This window comes from Pan paniscus, chromosome 18 (genome assembly GCF_029289425.2).
Source record: "Pan paniscus chromosome 18, NHGRI_mPanPan1-v2.0_pri, whole genome shotgun sequence".
Lineage (NCBI taxonomy): Eukaryota > Metazoa > Chordata > Mammalia > Primates > Hominidae > Pan > Pan paniscus.
The window spans coordinates 79,596,514-79,619,434 of NC_073267.2; the positions used below are offsets into that span (position 1 = coordinate 79,596,514).

The window sequence follows — 22,921 nt, forward strand, 5'->3', positions numbered from 1 at the left end:
GCACAAGAAAGAACTGCTTGAACCCGGGAGGCGGAGGTTGCAGTGAGCCCAGATTGCGCCACTGCACTCCATCCTGGGCAACAGAGCACGACTCCGTCTCAGAAACAAACAAACAAAAATTTACACCTTAACTAAAGGTATGGATCCTCAGTGCCACCTACCTGCCCTGGAGTGGGCCTGGAATATCTCTGGATATGAGCTTCTTTCCATTTTCCTCTTCTGTTCTTCTAATTTAAAGAAAAGAAAAAGCTGTTCATTTGTTTCATCATACCAAATTTCTAACGCCTGAACATGCAAACATGACCATGTTGCCTATAACCTCCCAGTGACTGAGGCAGGATTTCAAACACATTTATCACATCTCCCTGCCTCCAGTTTCAGGTATCGTTTGAATTTCTGGAAAAGACAAGAATATGCAACAAAAAAGTTCCACCCACTTCTTGTTTACTTGGTGCTCTATATGACCTGACTATATAATAAGTATTTATAGAGTCAAATCAATATATTAAGTAAATGAAACTCTTAATAGACAGAATTAAATAGTATAAGTCTTTCCTCTCAATTTCAAAATCCTTTAATTACAAGGCACCTTTTACCCAAGACAAACACCAATTTTCAAGTCAGCCGAAGCTGTGTGTGACACTGTGAAGCCAAGAGGCACCTTTAACAGAAAGAACCCAGAGCCACTGGCTTCACAGCAGGCTGAACTTGTTGAACAGAGTCACCTCTGTCCTACTCACCTCTGACTGTCCTCCAGCATCTTCACTGCCTCCTTCAAGTTTTTTCCCATTTCAGCTAACGTGGGGTCTGCTATCTGGGAAAAAAAAAAAAAAGAAAAAAAAAAGAAAGAAATTTTAATAATCCTCTATTACCTCTACAACACAATTCACCCAGAAAAATTAAGTGCATAATTTCTTCTGGATTTACTGTGAAGTACATGATTTTAAAACCTGCAATAGTACAAAAGTATAACAGAAAAAGTAAAAGTCTTCCAGCCCCACTTCCTAGAGGAAGCTGCTGATTTTATTTTTATTTTTTGAGATGGAGTCTTACTCTGTTGCCCAGACTAGAGTGCAATGGCATGACCTTGCTCACTGCAACCTCTGCCTCCTGGGTTCAAGTGATTCTCTTGCCTCAGCCTCCCAAGTAGCTGGGATTACAGGCACACACCACCATGCCCAGCTAATTTTTATATTTTTAGTAGAGACGGGGGGTTTCACCATGTTGGCCATGCTAGTGTCGAACTCTTGACCTCAAGTGATCTGGCCGCCTTAGCTTCCCAAAGTGCTGGGATTGCAGGTGTGAGCCACCGTGTCTGGCCTCCTTAAGTTCCTTTTGAATTTTAGTGCCATGTGTACACCTATCTCCCATCCAAAAAGTAAACAAAATAGAATTTAAATTTTTCTGCAGAATTATAATTTTTTCACCATTCATTCTGGGAAGAACCACGTGAGGCCAAAACCAAGGACCCTACCCTTCTTCACTTGGTACCACCTTCCCACTTGACAAGTTACAAGTCCCATGGGGGTAACCACAAGGTCCCCTCAGCCTGGCCATTGTACACAGCCCCAGGGTACCGGCAACGCATGACCCACACTCCAAGGCAACTGGACAACTTGGTCTTTGGTAAGATCACTTATGATAACAAAGTGAGTCAGCTTCGCTTCAGACAAGCAATGTGGCAGTGATACAAAGACATGCTATTTTGACAAATATTATTTTTGAGACAGTCGCTCTGTTACACAGACTGGGGTACAGTGGTTTGATCGTGGCTCACTGCAGCCTTGACCTCCAGGGATCAAGTGATCCTCCCACCTCAGCCTCCTGAGTACCTGGGAATACAAGTGCTCACCACCATGCCTGGCTAATTTTCAAAAATTTTTTGTAGATACAAGGTCTCATTATGCCGCATAGGCTGGTCTCAAACTCCTGAGCTCAAGTTATCCTTCTGCTGGGATTACAGGTTGAGCCACTGTGCCCGAACTTTTTGCAGAATTAAAACATACACATTCATTTTCCTTTCTCTATTCTTAATCTCTGTAGTTATTTTTAGGGAGAAAATTCTTGTTGACTTCAATCTCTATGTAGTATGAGTTGTGTTGTAACAATAAATTATATATTATATTACATATAATACATATAATATCATATATAAGTTATAGCTCTTTTGTTCCCCTCTTACTCTTCTAAGTGTGCTGCTTAAAGGAAGAGCTGTGTTTACCTTTTCCTATTGCTCACTGTAACTAGCAATATCTTAGAGCATGGCATACAATACGTACATATTTAAAACTGCATTGCCTCCTCAAAATTGTTTTTAAGAAATTCCACTCCATTTATCAACATAAGATTCAGAAATTGTTACATTCTAGAAGGGACCTAAGGGATCTAGTCCAGGGATTTTCCAGCTGTGTTCTCCTGAGCCTTAAGGTCCCTGGGAGGACTCTGAGAAGGAAGGGTTAGGTAAGCAGTTGGGGCTTCTAACTCCCCTAGCAGATCAGCTCTGTTTTGTATAACAGGGTTTTGAGTAAAGTTTTTATTTGTAAAAAGTTTCATTGAATGATAAAGGGGATATCACCACCGATCCCACAGAAATACAAACTACCATCACAGAATACTATAAACACCTCTACGCAAATAAACTAGAAAATCTAGAAGAAATGGATAAATTCCTCGACACATACACCCTCCCAAGACTAAACCAGGAAGAAGTTGAATCTCTGAATAGACCAATAACAGGCTCTGAAATTGTGGCAATAATTAAGAGCTTACCAACCAAAAAAAGTCCGGGACCAGATGGATTCACAGCCGAATTCTACCAGAGGTAAAAGGAGGAGCTGGTACCATTCCTTCTGAAACTATTCCAATCAATAGAAAAAGAGGAAATCCTCCCTAACTCATTTTATGAGGCCAGCATTATTCTGATACCAAAGCCCGGCAGAGACACAACAAAAAAAGAGAATTTTAGACCAATATCCGTGATGATCATCGATGCAAAAATCCTCAATAAAACACTGGCAAACCGAATCCAGCAGCACATGAAAAAGCTTATCCACCATGATCAAGTGGGCTTCATCCCTGGGATGCAAGGCTGGTTCAACATATGCAAATCAATAAATGTAATCCAGCATATAAACAGAACCAACAGCAAAAACCATACGATTATCTCAATACATGCAGAACGGCCTTTGACAAAATTCAACAACCCTTCATGCTAAAAACTCTCAATAAACTGGGTATTGATGGACCGTATCTCAAAATAATAAGAGCTATCTATGACAAACCCACAGCCAATATCATACTGAATGGGCAAAAACTGGAAGCATTCCCTTTGAAAACTGGCACAAGACAGGGATGCCCTCTCTCACCACTTCTATTCAACACAGTGTGGGAAGTTCTGGCCAGGGCAGTGAGGCAGGAGAAGGAAATAAAGGGTATTCGATTAGGAAAAGAGGAAGTCAAATTCTCCCTGTTTGCAGATGACATGATTGTATATCTAGAAAACCCCATCGTCTCAGCCCAAAATCTCCTTAAACTGATAGGCAACTTCAGCAAAGTCTCAGGATACAGAATCAATGTGCAAAAATCACAAGCATTCTTATACACCAATAACAGACAAACAGAGAGCCAAATCATGAGTGAACTCCCATTCACAATTGCTTCAAAGAGAATAAAATACCTAGGAATCCAACTTACAAGGGATGTGAAGGACCTCTTCAAGGAAAACTACAAACCACTGCTCAATGAAATAAAAGAGGATACAAACAAATGGAAGAACTTTCCATGCTCATGGGTAGGAAGAATCAATATCGTGAAAACGGCCACACTGCCCAAGGTAATTTATAGATTCAATGCCATCCCCATCAAGCTACCAATGACTTTCTTCACAGAATTGGAAAAAACTACTTTAAAGTTCATATGGAACCAAAAAGAGCCCGCATTGCCAAGTCACTCCTAAGCCAGAAAAACAAAGCTGGAGGTATCACGCTACCTGGCTTCAAACTATACTACAAGGCTACAGTAACCAAAACAGCATGGTACTGGTACCAATACAGAGATATAGACCAATGGAACAGAACAGAGCTCTCAAAAATAATGCCGCATATCTACAATTCTCTGATCTTTGACAAACCTGACAAAAACAAGAAATGGGGAAAGGATTCCCTATTTAATAAATGGTGCTGGAAAAACTGGCTAGCCATATGTAGAAAGCTGAAACTGGATCCCTTCCTTACATCTTATACAAAAATTAATTCAAGATGGATTAAAGACTTAAACGTTAGACCTAAAACCATAAAAACCCTACAAGAAAACCTAGGCAATACCATTCAGGACATAGGCATGGGCAAGGACTTCATGTCTAAAACACCAAAAGCAATGGCAACAAAAGCCAAAATTGACAAATGGGATCTCATTAAACTAAAGAGCTTCTGCACAGCAAAAGAAACCACCATCAGAGTGAACAGGCAACCTACAGAATGGGAGAAAATGTTTGCAGTCTACTCACCTGACAAAGGACTAATATCCAGAATCTACAATGAACTCAAACAAATTTACAAGAAAAACAAACAAACAACCCCATGAAAAAGTGGGCGAAGGATATGAACAGACACTTCTCAAAAGAAAACATTTATGCAGCCAAAAGACACATGAAAAAATGCTCATCATCACTGGCCATCAGAGAATGCAAATCAAAACCACAATGAGATACCATCTCACACCAGTTAGAATGGCAATCATTAAAAAGTCAGGAAACAACAGGTGCTGGAGAGGATGTGGAGAAATAGGAACACTTTTACACTGTTGGCGGGACTCTAAACTAGTTCAACCATTGTGGAAGTCAGTGTGGCGATTCCTCAGGGATCTAGAACTAGAAATACCATTTGATCCAGCCATCCCATTACTGGGTATATACCCAAAGGATTATAAATCATGCCGCTATAAAGACACATGCATACGTATGTTTATTGTGGCACTATTCACAATAGCAAAGACTTGGAACCAACCCAAATGTCCATCAATGATAGACTGGATTAAGAAAATGTGGCACATATACACCATGGAATACTATGCAGCCACAAAAAATGGTGAGTTCATGTCCTTTGTAGGGACATGGATGAACTCATAGGTGGGAATTGAACAATGAGACTACATGGACACAGGAAGGGGAACATCATACACTGTTGCTTGTTGTGGGGTGGGGGGAGGGAGGAGGGATAGCATTAGGAGATATACCTAACGTTAAATGAAGAGTTAATGGGTGCGGCACACCAACATGGCACATGTATACATATGTAACAAACCTGCACGTTGTGCACACGTACCCTAAAACTTAAAAAGTATAATTTAAAAAAAATTTTTTTAAAAATTTTTAAAAAAAGTGTCATTGAAAAGAAGAAAAAAAATTCTTTGGGAGGCCAAGGCAGAAGAATCACTTGAGGCCAGGAGTTTCAGATCAGCTTGGGCAACATAGTGAGAAATAAATTAGCTGGGTGTGGTGGTGCACACCTGTAGTCCTAGCTACTTGGGAGGCAGAGGTAGGAGGATCACTTGAGCCTGGGAGTTTGAGGCTACAGTAAGCTATGATTGTGTCACTGCACTCCAGCCTGGAACAGAGTAAAACCCTGTCTCAAAAAAAAAAAAAAAAAAAAAAAAAAGTATAGCATAAAAACGTCTGATTCTGGTCTAACATTTTGGAGGTGAGGAAACTAAGATGCAGAGAGGTTAAGCGACTTGCCTATGGTCATGGAGCTAATAAATGACAATGAGGTGCCAAAACCTGGGGTCCCTGACTCCTGTTTCTGACCTCTATTATATCACACTGGCTCCCACAAGGGCTTACAAGGTAATCATTTAGCCACGACCAACTTTTTAGATAAAATAGACAAATTTTAAAACAAGTGTTTTCAATAAAATTCACCACTTTAACTATGAGAAGGCTCAGAAAGCACTCGAAAAAGGCCTCAGTGCTGACAGTGAGGAGAATGAGGAATATGATGGTCAAGAGAATTTATCTTCACCCCTGAGTCAGCTGGTGATGCTCCTGATGATCCTCACTGCTGTGACACTCCCATGTGTCCCCTACCACCTAGCCAAATGATAAGATAAACAGTTTGGCTTGATTCACACCTTCATGCTCCCAACGACCATCCTGTCTGAAACATCCTCATGACTTTTATCTATCTCTCGCCTAGCACCTATTCAATTACAAGTCAATAATTCCAGGAAGCCTTTACAGATAAAGCCACTTTTGCTCTTTCCCATCCCCTCTAATGATACTGATGCCTTTTTTCCTAAACCAAAAATCTAGATTTGTTGCTTAACAATGTTGGTTGTATTTATGGGGACAATGGGACAGAAGGCTTGCAGCTGTTGTGGCTGCCATTTATCCTCATGATTCCTTACACCCTTTACTGTGAATTGTTTTATAGATGTGCTTTCCAGTATAAATGTGCTCTCCAATTAGATTACAAGCTTCTTGAAGGCAAGGATTCAGACTCCTACTAATTTTGACTTCTCTTTAGACCACAGGTCTAAAGTTGGCTCAATTCTCCAATTGTCATATTAACCTGAAAATCCCTTAGGAAGGCATGCCAGAGTGGATATCAACATACTGTTCTCTAAGTGCAACACAGCTATTTCTTTCAATAGAATTATAATGAATATTTCCGTTAAGAATAGATAAAATATGCCAGGTGTGGTGGCTCATGCCTGTAATCCCAGCACTTTGAGAGGTCAAGCCAGGAGGATCAGTTGAGTCCGGGAGTTTGAGATCAGCCTGGGCAACACGGCAAAACCTCGTCTCTACAAAAAATACAAAAGAAGTAAGCCGGGCATGGTAGTGCATGCCTGTGGTCTCAGCTACTCAGGAGGCTGAGGCAAGAGGATTGCTTGAGCCCAGGAGGTCAAGGTTACAGTGAGACAAGATTGTGCCACTGCCTGGGTGACAGAGCAACAACTTGTCTCAAAAAAAAAAAAAAGACAAAATACAGCTTAGGCAATATGACAAAACCCCATATCTGCAAAAAATACAAAAATCAGCCAGGCGTGGTGGTGCATGCCTGTAGTCCCAACTACTTAGGAGGTTTAGGTGGGATGATCACTTGAGCCTGGGAGGTTGAGGCTCTGGTGGTGAGCCATGATCACACCACTGCACTCCAGCCTGGTCAAAAGAGTGAGAACCTGTCTCGACAACAACAAATACACATACACACACACACACACACACACACACACATCTAAATACATATATAATACATATATATATACACACACAAAATAGTTTAGAAGCCGCATTGTGTGAACATGCATTTATAAACACTAAAATCCCATGTAATGACAAGCTGCTTAAACTGAAAGGCAGGAGGGAAATGCAGATTCACAATCCCCAGATGAATCTCTGACTCTGGAGCGCACACGCAGTTTACGTAAATGTAAACTGGTTTATGTTTAAATTGTTCTTGCTGGCTGGGCGCAGTGGCTCACGCCTATAATCCCAGCACATTGGGAGGCCGAGGTGGACGATCACCTGAGGCCCAGGAGTTCGAGACCAGCTTAGCCAACATGGCAAAATCCCGTCTCTACTAAAAATACAAAAATTAGCTGGGCATGGTCACGTATGCCTGTAGTCCTAGGTACTTGGAAGGCTGAGGCAGGAGAATCGCTTGAACCCAGGAGGTGGAGGCTGCAGTGAGCTGAAATTGCGACACTGCACTTCAGCCTTGGCGCCAGAGCAAGACTGTCTCAAAAAATTAAATAAAAATAAATAAATCGTTCTTGCTCTTCAGGGAGTAAGCCCAGGGGGGAGTGGGTGGGTAGGAAAAGCAGCACTGATAGTTAAGTTTGGGTGAATAAATGTGAACAATGACTCCAATGCCATAGACCCTCTCGTGTTTGTTGCATTAATTGGATAATTCAAAATATAAAGTATTATCCAGTTTCAGGATAATATTAAGATCTAAACCAATGAATGCTCTATGAAAAGTTGTAGATTAACTGATCCCTTAAAACTAAAAACAGCGTCTTCATAAGCTTCTATTGAGGGCAGCTACCACTTCGTTCATCACATTTCTTATCCTCAATAGCTGCGGGCAATGCCAAAATAGCTGTATGATCAACATTAATAAACAACACCAGGGCAACAGCCAGACACATACCTAAATGAAGAATTAAATTGTATAAAGATGTATAAAGATGTCTATTAGTTAGTACATAGGAAACTGTTTGATAACGTTGGCAGAAAAAAAAAAACAGGCCAGGCACAATGGCTCACACCTGTAATCCCAGCACTTTGGGAGGCCAAGGTTGGCGGATCACCTGAGGCCAGGTGCTTGAGACCAGCCTGGCCAACATAGCAAAACCCCGTCTCTACTAAAAATACAGAAATTAGCCAGGCGTGGTGGGGGGTGCCTGTAATCCTAGCTATTCGGGAGACTGAGGCAGGAGAACTGCTTGAACCTGGGAGGCGGAGGCTGCAGTGAGCAGAGATGGTGCCACTGCACTCCAGCCTAGGCGACAGCAAAATTCCATCTCAAAAAACAAAAACAAAAAAACAAAGGAAAAACAGTATTCTATGTCAAGTTCCTGGGAAGAATGTCAAATAATTTCTGAATCCCTTCGCACTGAGTGCAGGGTCAGACACAGAGTAAGTATTCAATCAGATTTATGATCCTTATAATTACTAATACTTACTGGGTTGCTTACTATATTCCAGACATTGTGCTAATAATTAATGCCTCTACACACATTACTTCCTCACAAGCCCCAAATCATAGTACATTTTAGAGCCAGAATTTAAAACTAAGTAAAATTCTAGGACCAGTGCTCTTAACCACTGGGCAATACTGCTTCTCAATTTTATCAAATAAGTAAATGAAGCAACTCAACACTTTAAAAAAGCTTGTACTCAAATATCATATTTAGAACTAAGGTTTAATTTTAAAGATTATCTTTGCTTGATTAATGTTTTCACCTGGGAAGAAAGTGACTCTTTACAGGGAAAATTTCTACTTTACAACAGTCTCAACTAGATGGCCGTAAACTCATTCCAGATCAGGGCATTTTTTTTTTTTTCCTTTTTCCACCAACTCTTAAACCCAAGCATTTTTAAGAGTGAAAGCATGGCCAGGCATGGTGGCTCACACCTGTAAAACCAGCACTTTGGGAGGCCAAAGCGATGTCAAGAGTTTGAGACCAGCCTGGCCAACATGGTGAAACCCCGTCTCTACTAAAAATACAAATATTAGCTGGGCGTGGCGGTGTGCGCCTGTAGTCCCAGCTACTCATGAGGCTGAGGCAGAAGAATCACTTGAACCTGGGAGGTGGAGATTGCAGTTAGCCAAGAACGCGCCACTGCACTCTAGCCTGGGGAGCAGAGCAAGACTCTGTCTCAAACAAAAATCCCAAAACCAAAAAAAGTGCAACAAAGCATTTACAGAGTGGGTATATCTACATGCACATTTTCTGATAGATACTAATTGCTGAGAATTTAGACACAGTTTTACCTCTCTACAAATTCATAAATTATATTTCAAGTACAGTTAATTCTGTTGTATAAATGAAGTGGGTTCAATATTTCTGCTACAATTTTATCTAACACAGTTGCATGATAGGTATGATTTAATTCTCCTTTCCTAAGAAGAACCATTCAAAAAACAACAACAACAACAACAACAATAAAAAACAAGAAAACCAGGCCCACTTGGGGTCACTGGTGAATTCTACCAGACATTTAGGGAAGAAGTAACAGGTCCTCTATACAAACTGTTCCAGAAACTAAGGGAGAGAATACTGCCCCCCATTCCATGAGCCAGCATTACTCTGATACCAAAGCCAGACCGAGAAAAGCCGCTGGCTGGGCGTGGTGGCTCACGCCTGCAATCCCAGCACTTTGGGAGGCCGAGGTGGGAGGATCATGTGAGCCCCAGAGTTTGAGACCAGCCCGGGCAACATGGCAAGACTCTGTCTCTAAAAAACTAAAAAATTAGCTGGGCGTGGAGGCACAGTCCTGTAGTCCCAGGTGCTCAGGGGGCCGAGGGTGGAGGACCGCTTGAGCCCAGGAGGTTGAGGCCGCAGTGAGCTGAGATCACGCCACTGCCCTCTAGCCTGGGTGACAGAGCAAGACTCTGTCTCAAAAAAAATAATAAAATACTACAGATAATCTCTGCAAAGAGAATCCAGTAATATGTGAGGATAACATATGACTCAGCAAGATCTATCCTGGGAACACGAGGCTGGCTGAAAATGACTCGGTGTAACTCGCTGTATGGACACACAGAGGAACCACGGAGCGAAAGCATCTGAGAAATTCGGCCCCCACTGTGAGAAAGCCTCCGCAGACCAGGAACAGGGAGAACATCCTCGCCAATGAGCGTGCTTACCGCTGCGTGAGGGGAGACGTCCCCCAGGACTGGCAACAAGGACGGCACACAAACCAGGAGGGCTCACTCAAGGCTGGCCGTGGTCTGCCCTGACATCCACCACACCACCCTGCGGGTTCCAGGCCGTGCAGCGGGCAACAGAAAGGAAGTAACGTACACAGAGAGGTGAAAAGGAAGTAATGTACACAGAGGGGTGAAAAGGAAGACGAGAAACAGACCCACTGACAGACATGGGCTGTCCACGCAGAAAACCCCAAAGAACCGACAGAGAGCTTTGAGATCTAGTAAGTGTGTTTCATAAAGATGCAAAACACAAAGTCAATAAATTCTATATGCTACCAATGAACAACTGGAAACGGGAACCTTAAAAGCACCGTTGACAACAGGAAACCATCAGGAAACACTCAGAAGTCTCACAACATTCACATCAAGCGTACACGGAAAGCTACAAAAATCCTGCCGAGAGACACGGACGGCGCCTGTGGACTGGGCCTCCCGCGGCTATGAAGACCGCAGCTGGGGCCACAGGGATCCATTCACTCAGTGAGATCTCACTCAAAAGTTCAGATTTTTTGTTTTTGTTTTGGAAATGGAGTTTCGCTCTCGTTGCCCAGGCTGGAGTGCAGTGGCGCAATCTTGGCTCACTGCAACCTCCACCTCCCGAGTAGCTGGGATTACAGGCGTGTGCCACCATCCCTGGCTTTTTTTTTTTTTTTTTTGAGATAGAGTCTCGCTCTGTCGCCCAGGGTGGAGTGCGGTGGCACGATCTCAGCTCACTGCAAGCTCCGCCTTCCGGGTTCACGTCATTCTCCTGCCTCAGACTCCCAAGTAGCTGGGACTACAGGTGCCTGTCATCACGCACAGCTAATTTTTTGTATTTTTAGTAGAGACGGGGTTTCACCGTGTTAGCCAGGATGGTCTTGATCTCCTGACCTCGTGATCCACCCGCCTCGGCCTCCCAAAGTGCTGGGATGACAGGCGTGAGCCACCGCGCCCAGCCAGAAGGAGCTTATTCTTACGTGTTTTCATACAAAGGCAAAGAAACCAGAATAGCCAACGTAGCGCGGGACAGAAGCAGTGAGAAGCACAGCACAGGATGGCAAAAGTGACTACATCGCTCCAGCGTGCACCACGGGAGGCTGGTGGGGGCCACAGTCCACGTGATCACGGGACCAGCGCTCACCACCACGTCACAGTCCAACACACGTTCCCACAGGATGGCCGAGCAAGGACGGGCTGAGTCTAAGATTCACACACAGGCAGCCCAACACCAGAATGGCCCCGACAGTTCCCCACGGCGCCCAAGTCGGAGGCTTCTCACCGCAGCCAGCTCTGCCTCGGGAACGGACAGACCGTGCAGCAGTGGGACGGAGGAAGGTTCCGGAACAGAGCCCGCACACGGCACAGTCACGACGTCGAGGCAACGCTGCGGCCTGCAAAGCTGGTGTTGGGACAGTCGGACACCCGGACACCCACATACCACAAGGGGAACCTCAATCCGAGCTTCACACCCCACAGGGAAGGTTACTCAAGCGGACCCCAGACCAAAACGCAAAACATCGCAGAGGAAAATCTTTGTGGCTTTGGATTCAGGAATGAATTCTTAGATATGACACCAAAAACACCGCTGTAAAAATAACCAGTCAGTGTCTCCTCCTCCAAATTCAGAACATCTCTGAGACACCACGTGAAGAGGGGGTGAAAACATACGTCACAAACTAGGAAAAAGGCGAACACGTCGCAAATAAAGGGTTTGTATCCTGAAGACACGAAGAACCCTCACACTCCATGAGAAAGCAACCAGCCCATGGCCTCTCAGGGCCTCCGAGGTTGGAAGGCCGAAGTGGGGGCTGGAATGGCCACGGGCCCTGCAGCCTTCCCAGCAGGTGCCAGCCGTGGGATAAGGACAGACGTCGTTGGCGAAACACGTCTTGACTCGGCCTCCCCGTGCTGGGCCTGATGTGCGAAGCCTCGCGCCCAGAATCACAGAACCCCATGTGGGGGACAACGGGCGGGGGGCTCCCGGGTCCCGCCACTGAGCTGCGGTAAACGGGGTGCCGCAGGGAGACTGCACCGAGGCCCGGCCCCGTCGTCGGCTGTCCTTACCTCACCAGCCCCGTGTCAGGTCTCACCCCCTCGCCGTGTCCGCGCACCCCACCTGACTGGCCCCACATTCCCCGGCTGCACACACACCCGTCCCCCCACTCACCCATTCCCCCACTCACCCGTCCTCCCAGCGCTCTTCCGCGGTCTCCTCGGCCACCAGGATGTCGTACTCCTCAGCCGCGTACTTCTCCCAGTCCGAGAGCTCGGGGCCGCCGCTGTCACCGTCCTGGAGGAAGCACACGGGTTACGTACACGGCGTGGCGCAGCCCAGCCCGCGTGCCCGCCGCACTCACCCTGAGCAGGGAGATCTGCTCTTTCTGCTCGTGGTCGAGGTACTTCTCGATGTTGAAGAAGGTGTCGAAGAAGACGTTGGCCAGCTTGCAGCGCTTCAGGTCCTGCAGCATGATCTTCCCTGCGAGGAGGGGAGTGCGTCCAAGGCGCGTGAGCCCGGCCTCACCTTCGGGGCTTGGGTGTGGGGTGCGTGCATCCTGTCACACGTGCTTAAGGATGCGGCACGAAGCTCCGGGCTCTCACGCCACGTGTTTGACGTGAAAGGCGGACACACGAGTGTCCTGGTTCTGGGTGGGGACTGAGGCGTGGGAGGCCGTGATGCGGAGGCGGCTAGGGGCCACCGGTGCCCCAAGGACGCGTGGACTGGGACGTGGCACAGGGAGGCGCGGCCAACAGGGGCGCCCCTGGATCTGAAATTACAGAGAACGGAGCTCCCTGTGCAGGCAGAGACCAGAGGGTGTCCTGGGGACACTGAGCAGCAGGAGCCCCACGGCCAGGGAGGGGCAGGGCTGCAGGGCGGTGCCCGGGCCTCAGAGCCATTTCCAAAGTGAAAGTCCCGGAGCTGAAATCTGAAATGCAGAAGGAAGCCAGGCGGCGTGGACAGTGGGGCTCCCCTTTGCCTTAGAGGGCACGGGGGTGGGTGGGAGGAGCTGGGTCGATGATGCAGAGGGAACAGGGGTGAGGGGAGGAGCCGGGGGGGGGTGAAAGGGGAGGAGCCGGGGGGGGTGAGAGGGGAGGAGCCGGGGGGGTGAGAGGGGAGGAGCCGGGGGGGTGAGAGGGGAGGAGCCGGGGGGGTGAGAGGGGAGGAGCCGGGGGGGGGTGAGAGGGGAGGAGCCGGGGGGGTGAGAGGGGAGGAGCCGGGGAGGGGTGAGAGGGGAGGAGCCGGGGAGGGGTGAGAGGGGAGGAGCCGGGGAGGGGTGAGAGGGGAGGAGCCGGGGAGGGGTGAGAGGGGAGGAGCCGGGGAGGGGTGAGAGGGGAGGAGCCGGGGAGGGGTGAGAGGGGAGGAGCCGGGGAGGGGTGAGAGGGGAGGAGCCGGGAGGGTGAGAGGGGAGGAGCCAGAGAGGTGAGAGGGGAGGAGACGGGAGGGTGGGGGTGAGAGAGGAGGAGACGGGGGGGTGGGGGTGAGAGAGGAGGAGACGGGGGGGTGGGGGTGAGAGGGGAGGAGACGGGGGGTGGGGGTGAGAGGGGAGGAGACGGGGGGGTGGGGGTGAGAGGGGAGGAGACGGGGGGGTGGGGGTGAGAGGGGAGGAGACGGGGGATGGGGGTGGGGTGAGAGTGGAGGACCGCCTTGTGCGGCAACAGCACGAACATGGCAACTGCTCCCTCAGCCCAGTGCCGACGTCCCCAGTGAGCTCCGGCCCTAGGTTCTCCAGGTCACCCTCGGGGGTTGTTGACGCCCCGAATAGGAGTTTCTTGCGGCCCTTTCCCAGTGTCCCCTCGCAGCAGGGACAGCGCCTCACAGGGACGTCCCCTCACCCTGGGCCGTCCTCCCTCCTGTCCGTCCCCTCACCCTGGACCGTCCTCTCGCCCGTCCGTCCCTTCACCCTGGGCCGTCCTCTCGCCCGTCCGTCCCCTCACCCTGGGCCGTGCCCTCACGGGGCATCACCTTCAGTCCTCGGCTTGACCAGGTCCAGCATCTGGCAGAGGCAGTCCTGGAAGGGCAGGGCCTCGATGGCCATGCTGTCCAGCCTTCGGCACTGCTCCTCATAGAAGTACTCGAGCTCGAACATGGACAGGGCGCCATCCCCGTCCAGGTCCATGCAGCGGAACCAGTACTCGATGCTGCAGCACGGCGAGCTCTGTCAGCCCCTGCCCTGGGCCCTCCCAGCCCGTGACCTGCAGCCCCCTGGGGCAGCCCCCAACCGGGCGCGCACACGTTCCCCCTGTGCCTTGCAGCCCCCACCGGGCACGCACGCGTCCCCGTCCCCTGCAGCCCCCGGGGCAGCCCCCAACCGGGCGCGCACACGTTCCCCCTGTGCCTTGCAGCCCCCGGGGCAGCCCCCAAGCGGGCGCGCACACGTTCCCCCTGTGCCTTGCAGCCCCCACCGGGCGCGCACGCGTCCCCGTCCCCTGCAGCCCCCACCGGGCGTGCACGCGTCCCCCTGTGCCGTGCAGCCCCCAGCAGGCGTGCAGGCATCCGCCTGGGGACACATGTCACATGGGTGGCTCCCGGCCCCTCCACCGGGACAAACGCACGCCGCAGCAGGAACCCACCTGGTCGGTGTTTTTTTGTCTTCCTCAGACATCAAAAACCAGACAAAGTCGGCATAGCTGATCTTCCCTTCCTTCTGCACTTTTCTGCCTCTAGATCCAAAGCCAGGATGGAGAGACGAAGATGCATGTCAGGGAGAGCTTCACAGGAACGGAGCCCCTGCCCACGCGCCTTGGTGAGGGGAGCCCCCCGGGCCAGGCCGTCCTCCTGCCCCTCCTCCTGCCCCTCCAGGGAGGAGGTGGAGGCCCCATGGCCAGAGGGTTTCCCCCAGATCCAGGCGGGGTCAGGAGTGCACCTTCGTTACTGCTCACTCAGGCCCAGCGCCCGACAAGAACCCCCGACCTGGGGCCTGGGCCACCCCCTTCCTCAGACCTCACGTGACAGAGTCTTGTGCCACCCCCCCCACTAGGGTTTCACGTGACAGAGACACGTGCCCCCCTCCTCAGGGCCTGGGGTGACAGCCACTCGCTGTGGGGACACGAAAAGCTCATGTCAGGCAACGATGAGGAGAGGGACCCGGGTCCTCGCAGGGGCAATGGCTGCCGTCAGGCGCCTGAGCCGTACGTACCGTGTGACTGCTCCTGAGAAGATCTTGTCGATCATCTTGGTAGAAATGGCTGGAAAGGAATGGGGTTGATGGGCAGCCCGCACCGTGCCTCGGCCCCGACGTCACCACCCCCCAGAGCCGAGACTGGATGCGGTGGGGACCGAAAAGCTGAGAGGAGGCCTGGGTCTGGGAGAGCCCCGGGGCCCCGATGCCCCTGCACGGCCCCTCCTGGGTGCCCGCCACGCTTTCCCGTCAAGCAGAGCCAAGTCCAGTGTGAAATCCACAGAGCGCAAAGCTGACCGCGGCTCCAAGACCGACTTGTAAAGAGCAGAATATTCAGGCCTCAAAGGTTCAGCTTTCAGACGGAGAGAGAGACCTCGAGTGTGATCACGGAAACAAACACGTTTCAACCAAAGCTTCACTAACGAGAGGCGGGAGGGAGACCTCAGCAACAGGAGGCGGGAGGGAGACCTCAGCAACAGGAGGCGGGAGGGAGACCTCAGCAACAGGAGGCGGGAGGGAGACCTCAGCAACAGGAGGCGGGAGGGAGACCTCAGCAACAGGAGGCGGGAGGGAGACCTCACTAACGAGAGGCGGGAGTGAAAGCACCGTCGCCGTCAGCTCGGGCCGCCACGAGAAGGTCCCGCAGCCTGGGCGGCCATCCCTGCGGTCACCGGTGTTCCTGGGACGCACGAGCCAAGGTGCCCCCCTCTTCAGGCCGCAGTGCGGGAGAAACAGCGCAGCCCGGCCGCACACGGCATCCTGCCCTGGGACCGAGAGTGGGCTCCAGAGGAACGCGGAAAGCTGGGGCCGCGCCGGGGTTTCACAGGGACAGTGAGCGCCTGGTTCTGGGCCGATTCCCAGCTGTGCAGGTGCTGGCTCAGGCCACAAGGGCCGGCGCTGTGGAGCTGTGCTCTCACCGTGGCTAGGTAGGGGCCCAGGGCGCAGGTGGCTCCCTGAACTGAGCGCAGGACAAATCCAGGGAATGCTACGTCTGCTCAGGTGCGTGTCCGACGCAGGGATCTACTGCAGCCACGCGACCCACGACCAGCCCCGGGAGACGCAGACAGGTGCAGCTCACGTTCGGGAAACCAGGCATATATGAGTCGACCACACACAACAGATGCCACCGTAATTCGAAAACAGTCTTGGTCATATGGTTTTTTTGAGGTAAAAAGCACACTTAAAGGAATCCTTTAGAAAACTCCAGCCCCACAGGCCACAGGCCGCTTTGAGTTCCTGCAAGTGTGGATGACTCTTAGAGGGGCCGGGAGGCGGTGGCGGCTGTGAGGACACCTGGGCAGCACCGGCTCCCGCGGAGGTATTTGAACGACCTCTAAGCCTGGGACTCCACCTAGTCCGGGATTGGATGGAAACTGCTCCAGGCCTTGGGGGCTGCAACCTGGAGCTCCTGAGGGAAGGCGTGTGGTCTGCCCGCCCTTGCTCGGGTGTTAACAAGGAAGCCCCACAGCGCTGCTGGCCCTCGGGCCAGGAGCTTCAGGACCAGCGGCCACACTGACCCTGTAGACGCCCGCAGGCAGAGGCCTCGGGCAGAGGCGCACGCGGGGACCCAGACACGGGCCAGCGACTGGGGAAGGAGAGGCAGCTGCAGACACAGAGCGGCGAGTGGGGAAGGAGAGGCAGCTGCAGACACAGAGCGGGGAGTGCGGAAGGAGAGGCAGCTGCAGACCCGCAGGCCCTGAGAGAAGGGTGTGCTCGGTGTCCCCGCGGCCCGCCCGCCACTGTGCCCCCGCGCACCGTGGTCATTGTGCCGCGCCAGGTCGTCCGCATCGATAAGCAGGTCGTGGTCCATGTCCAGCTCCCAGAACTTGCAGTAGATGACGTAGAAATGCTCGTACGAGAAGAATTCGGTCAGCTGGTTGATGTCCGCCTCCTCCTCCAGCAGCGCCACATTCTGCCAAAGGACCCAGGCGGCCTGAGCGCGGGGCCTCTGCGGGGACGCCCCAAGTCCGCCCGGCTGCGGGCGGGGCAGGGAAGGCTGGGCGGGGCCGCTCCGTGGGTAGGGGTGACTGGGCAGCTGGGGCCGGGGGCGCTCCGAGTGGGGGCAACTCTGCGGTGGGGGGAGTTGCAGCATGGGGGTGGCTCCCTAGGCGGGCGTGGGGGTGGGGGGCAGCTCTGGGAGAGTCAGGGCTCGGCTCCCCCTCAGGGTGGTGCCCAGTACGGCCCCACCCGCCTCCTAGATCAACCGTGGACCCCCAACCGCAGGCGGCGCGGTTCCAGTGCTCACAGGCCTGGGGGTGGGCTGGGAGCGCGGTGGAGGTGGAGGTGGAGGTGGAGGTGGGGGTGGGGGTGGGAGTGGGGGGAGGGGGAAGGAGGGGGAGGGAGGGAGGGGGGAAGGGAAGGGAATGGAGGTAGGAGGAGTAGGGACAAGGCAGGGGGCAGGGGGCAGGGGGCAGGGGGCAGGGGGCCGCTCCGCACCTGCAGGAAGGAGCTCCTCCGCAGCTCGGCACAGGTGATCCTGCCGGACCAGGACCGGTTCACGGCGTAGAAGATCCGCTGGATGACCTGCGGGGGCGCCGTCAGTGCGGTGGGTGCGCAGACCCCCAGGAGCCTCGCCCCGCACGGAGACCGGGAGCCAGGAGAGGGGCGCGGCCTTGGTCTCAGCCGCACGGGGCCCGCCAGGGCACAGGCGGGGGCAGCGGGAAGGGGGCAGCGGGAAGGGGGCAGCGGGAAGGGCCCTGCGGGAGGCGCCACCCCAGGCCGCGGAAAGCGGGGAGGGTCTGGCCGGGGACGCCCCGGAGCTACACGGGCCCAGGACAGGTGGGAAAGGGGCGCGGCCACCCCGAAAACCAGAGTCCCCCCAACACTGGGCTCCCGGGCGGGCGGAGACTCTCCCAGGGCGCGGCCGCCTCCTCCGGAAGATCAGGACCCCCGGGCCCCGCCCGCCCCGCTCCGCAGAAGCCCCGCGGCGACCGCTGCAGAAACACCCGCGCCCCGCGCTGGAACCGACGGCCTCTCCGCTGGGGACCCACCGTGGTGATGTAGCGCGAGTGAAACTCGGACGCCTCCTTCAGGAACGACAGCCCCGGGTGCGTGTTCACCACGTCCTGCGGGTGGGAAGACACGAGGCGCGCGGAGTAGACGCCGGCCCTCCCGTGAGGTGTGCGGTGTGGACGCTGCAGACGCGGACCCTCCCGTGAGCGATGAGGTGTGCGGTGTAGACGCCGGCCCTCCCGTGAGGGATGAGGCATGTGGTGTAGACGCGGGCCCTCCCATGAGGTGTGCAGTGTAGACGCGGGCCCTCCCATGAGGGATGAGGCATATGGTGTAGACGCCGGCCCTCCCGTGAGTGATGAGGCATGTGGTGTAGACGTGGGCCCTCCCATGAGGTGTGCGGTGTAGACGCGGGCCCTCCTGTGAGGGATGAGGTGTGCGGTGTAGACACCGGACCTCCCGTGACGGATGAGGCATATGGTGTAGATGCGGGCCCTCCCGTGAGGCATGCGGTGTAGACGCCGGCCCTCCCGTGAGGGATAAGGCGTATGATGTAGACGCCAGCCCTCCCGTGAGTGATGAGGCATGTGGTGTAGACGCGGGCCCTCCCATGAGGTGTGCGGTGTAGACGCGGACCCTCCCGTGAGGGATGAGGCGTGTGGTCTAGACGCCGGCCCTCCCGTGAGGCATGCGGTGTAGACGCGGGCCCTCCCGTGAGGCATGCGGGGTAGACGCGGGCCCTCCCGTGAGGCGTGCGGTGTAGACGCCGGCCCTCCCGTGAGGCATGCGCTGTAGACGCGGGCCCTCCCATGAGGTGTGCGGTGTAGACGTGGGCCGTCCTGTAAAGGATAAGGCATATGGTGTAGACGCCAGCCCTCCCGTGAGGGATAAGGCCTGTGGTGTAGACGCAGGCTCTCACCTACAAGAAGGGGACAAAGTCCTCCTGCACCAGGTAGCTGCAGCTGGGGCTCATGAGCAGATGGACGAACTTGGCCGTGTCATCGTGGCAGTTCTGGAGGATTCTGGAAGGACAGGATGACTGGGCACCACCCTCACAGGGGGGTGGCTTTCGACCCCACAGACGCAGGGTGGAACACGTGTGTGGTGTTCCACGTGGTGCGTGGCAGGTGGCCGCAAACGACGGCCAGGCCTGTGCCCATACAAGGGTTTCTCCTCTCACTGCGGCAGCCTCAGGGGGCACCCGTCCTGGCACCACGGGGACCCGGGGACACCTCCGCCCTCCCGACACAGCCCCCTGCCCAGCCCAGGACTCACTTTCTCCACATGGCGACGGACTTGTGGACGGACACGGAGCCCGTGCACTCCCCGCCGGCGCCACAGAAGAGCGGCCCCTTCCAGTAGAGGGGGCAGCCGCAGGCCTGGGGCAGAGAGGGCAGGAGTGGGCAGTCAGCGGGGCCTGGACGCCGGCGCTCCTGCTGCGTACCTCGCGCCTGACCGACGCTGCCCAGAGACCCTCTGCTGCAGAAAGACACAGCACGCTTAGCGAGGCCTGTCCGGGCGTCTGCAAACTCAACGTGGCTTTCGCTCCAGCCTTCAAACAGTCATGAGAGCTGAGCGTGGGAGTGCCGGGCACGCAGTCTCCCCTGACCACAGACCACGCGTGGGCACTGTAACCAGAGGCGGCTGCATCCCCAGCGTCTGGAAATCAAGCGGCACGTACTAAGAACCAGTAAGTATGGGAATAAATGGCCCCGTCAGCCAGGCAACGCGGTGAATTGGACGGCGACAGAAACATCTCATGGAATGTGTGGGACGCACCTACAGCAGCGACCCATGGCAGGTTCACAGCCTTAAATACACGCGTGAGGAAGGAAAGTTTAAAATCGATCGTCTACACTTCTACCCCAAAGGAACAAATACATGGCAGAGATGGAACAAAAAGTAAATAGTAACAGAAAATCAACAAAATCAAAACTCGATGATTTGAAAGATTTCTTAAAAATTAATTAACCCTGGCTGGACTCGATGGCTCATGGCTGTAATCCCAGCACTTTAGGAGGCCGAGGGGGGTGGATCAGCTGAGGTCAGGAGTTCGAGACCAGCCTGGCCAACATGGTGAAACCCCGTCTCTACTAAAAACACAAAAATTAGCCTGGCATGGTGGCAGGCGCCTGTAATCCCAGCTACTCGGGAGGCTGAGGCAGGAGAATCACTTGATCCTGGGAGGTGGAGGTTGCAGTGAGCCACGATCACACCACTGCACTCCAGCCTGGGTGACAGAGAGAGACTCTGTCTCAAAAAAAAAAAAAAAAAAGAGAGCAAATACAGATTAGCCATGTCAGCTGTAACTACAGATCCTACAAACATCAGATAGTGGATGCTCATGAATCACTTTATGCCTATAAGTCAGATGACTGGTGAAACAGACTCCCTGATGAACAAGTCAAAAAATAAACTACAATAGAAAATCTGAAAGAGCTGTTTCTGCAAGAAATTGTGTCCATAATTTAAAACTGTTCCACCAAGAAAATTCCAGCCCCCAAAGGCTGCTCCCATGAGTCGACCAAACATTGAAGGAAGAAATCACACATGCATTCCCCTGGAGAAGAAAAACGAGGGGCGTTTCCCAGTGCCTGTTCCGAGGCTGGCACAGCCTGGACGCGGTCAGGGACACAGGAAGTCACAGGCCAGTTATCACTGGAGAGCAGAGACAGAAATCCCACACAGAACACACAGTAGCAAGTCCAACTCGGCAATAACTGAAAAATCATAATAATAATAGACCAGCAAGCCAGAATCAGGAGGGACACTTATTCTCATAAAGGGTGCTATGGCCTGAATGCCTGGGTCCCCAAGATCCACGTGTTGAAATCCTCTCCCCCGAGGCGATGGTGTTGGGAGGTGGGGCCTCATGAATGCGATGAGTCTCCTTCTAAGGGACCCCAGAGAGCTCCCTCACCCCTTCCACCCCGTGAGGACGCAGCGGGAAGGCGCCGTCGATGAACCAGGCACCACTCTGCCACACCGAGATCTTCCAGCCTGCAGACTTGTGAACAGTAAATGTCTTGCTGGTGACGAGCTGCCCGGGCTATGGTGTTTCGTGACAGCAGCCTGAATGCTCAGACAAAGGGCCTCTACGAAACACCCCAGCTGCTCAGACAGCGATGACACACGAACACTTCCTCCCTGTGCTGGGAACAAGAGGACAGTGTCACCACCAAGGCCGCCTGGACGGCCGAGCCAGGGCAGCAGGCAAGGGAAAGGCTGAAAGATACAACGACGGGCAGGAAGAGGCAGAACCGTCATAATTCACAAGCAACACACTGTGTAGACAATCCAAATGCTTACCAAATACGGGAATTAATAAGTATCTTCAGCAAAGTTGCTGGATCCAAGGACAATATGCAAAAATAAATTATTTCAATATACTGGCAATGAACAACTAGAAAATAAAATCTTCAATAATGCCATCTATCGAGAGCATGAAAAATCAACCTACGAAAAAATGGAACAAAAATCACACACAGTGTCTACAAAGCAAACTGCAGGGCACGGCTGGGTGAAATTAAAGACGACCTCAACGTGGTGAGGTGGACCTCACTGCTGAGTTCACAGACTGCAATTTCCTCCAGACGACTCTGTTGACCCAGAGTCCACGCGATCCCCACCCACAGAGTCCAGCAATCCCCATCCACATGCACCGAGGGCCTGTTGTTTTGGGGTTTGTAGTATACACAGACAGGCTCATGTGAAAACTTACCAGGGAACACAAAAGAACTCACAGGGGGACCAAGTTGGTGGATATAAGTCCTACCGCCCGGTTTCAACCCTTCCTGTAAAGTCAGAGTAATGAAGACTCAGTCTCCATCAGGCACCGGTGGCCTAAGAGAGCAAGGGAAGGAAGTGAGTTGGGACAGAGCCCCGTGGAATATCCACAGGCAAACACACTTCACACAAACTGAATACCAGGGGATCCCAGCCCGAAGGGTGAAAGGCCAAACAGCGGCCTTCCTGGAAGGAAACGAGGGATGCTGCACGGCTCTGCCGCGGCCAAGGTTTCTTTCACGGGACACACGTGCACTCCCTGAAGGAAGAGAGCGGCCCGCTGCACCGCCCCAGCGCAGGACTCAGGGTCAGCTACCAGCACGGTGAACACCATGACAGGACATGACACAGAGGGAGAAATGTCTCTGCAAGGCGAGATTCTGACGAGGGACTCAGAGGCAGAATTTTAAGCATCAGTGAGAAACAGGCCCGAACACGACCGAGTCTGGACATGCGCTGCCCTCTGGAGAGGGGTGCACGGCAGCCGTAGACAAAGGGAAGCGCCCAGCACTGGCGCTGGCGAGGGCAGGGTTCACGGGGCACGGAGAGGTGGCAACAAGAACATGACACGCGCGGCTGAGACAAAAAGGACTGAAGACGCCAGGCCCCGCGAGGCTGCCAGGCAGCTGGGCGTCCTCCGCGTTGCTG

The 22,921-nt window shown here is 52.8% G+C and overlaps 2 protein-coding genes across 5 annotated transcripts in view; both read right to left on the minus strand.

The window, feature by feature from the left end:
* The window catches only part of LOC117976273 (putative pyridoxal-dependent decarboxylase domain-containing protein 2), a 78,419-nt gene extending 65,713 nt beyond the window's left edge, over positions 1-12,706 (minus strand). For 3 of the 4 annotated variants that reach the window (XR_008621474.2, XR_008621475.2, XM_055100420.2), the window contains exons 1-3: positions 12,602-12,706; positions 741-814; positions 162-227 (exon numbers count right to left, since the gene is read on the minus strand). Coding sequence is in view for 2 of the 4 variants with exons in the window: in XM_055100420.2 (XP_054956395.1) it covers positions 162-227; positions 741-790 (116 nt within the window). In the remaining 2 variants the exon portion in view is untranslated. The remainder of the gene's footprint in view (positions 1-161; positions 228-740; positions 815-12,601) is intronic. The other variant, XM_055100421.2, reaches the window with a different exon arrangement.
* Positions 11,614-22,921, minus strand: part of LOC100970249 (serine/threonine-protein phosphatase 2A regulatory subunit B'' subunit beta) — a 38,317-nt gene continuing 27,009 nt past the window's right edge. Inside the window, 11 exon segments of the mRNA XM_034940576.3 lie at positions 11,614-11,809; positions 12,602-12,708; positions 12,776-12,894; positions 14,380-14,555; positions 14,988-15,077; positions 15,554-15,602; positions 17,291-17,447; positions 17,972-18,058; positions 18,526-18,600; positions 19,407-19,509; positions 19,763-19,866. Of these exon segments, the coding sequence (XP_034796467.3) occupies positions 11,626-11,809; positions 12,602-12,708; positions 12,776-12,894; positions 14,380-14,555; positions 14,988-15,077; positions 15,554-15,602; positions 17,291-17,447; positions 17,972-18,058; positions 18,526-18,600; positions 19,407-19,509; positions 19,763-19,866 (1,251 nt within the window). The 3' untranslated portion in view covers positions 11,614-11,625.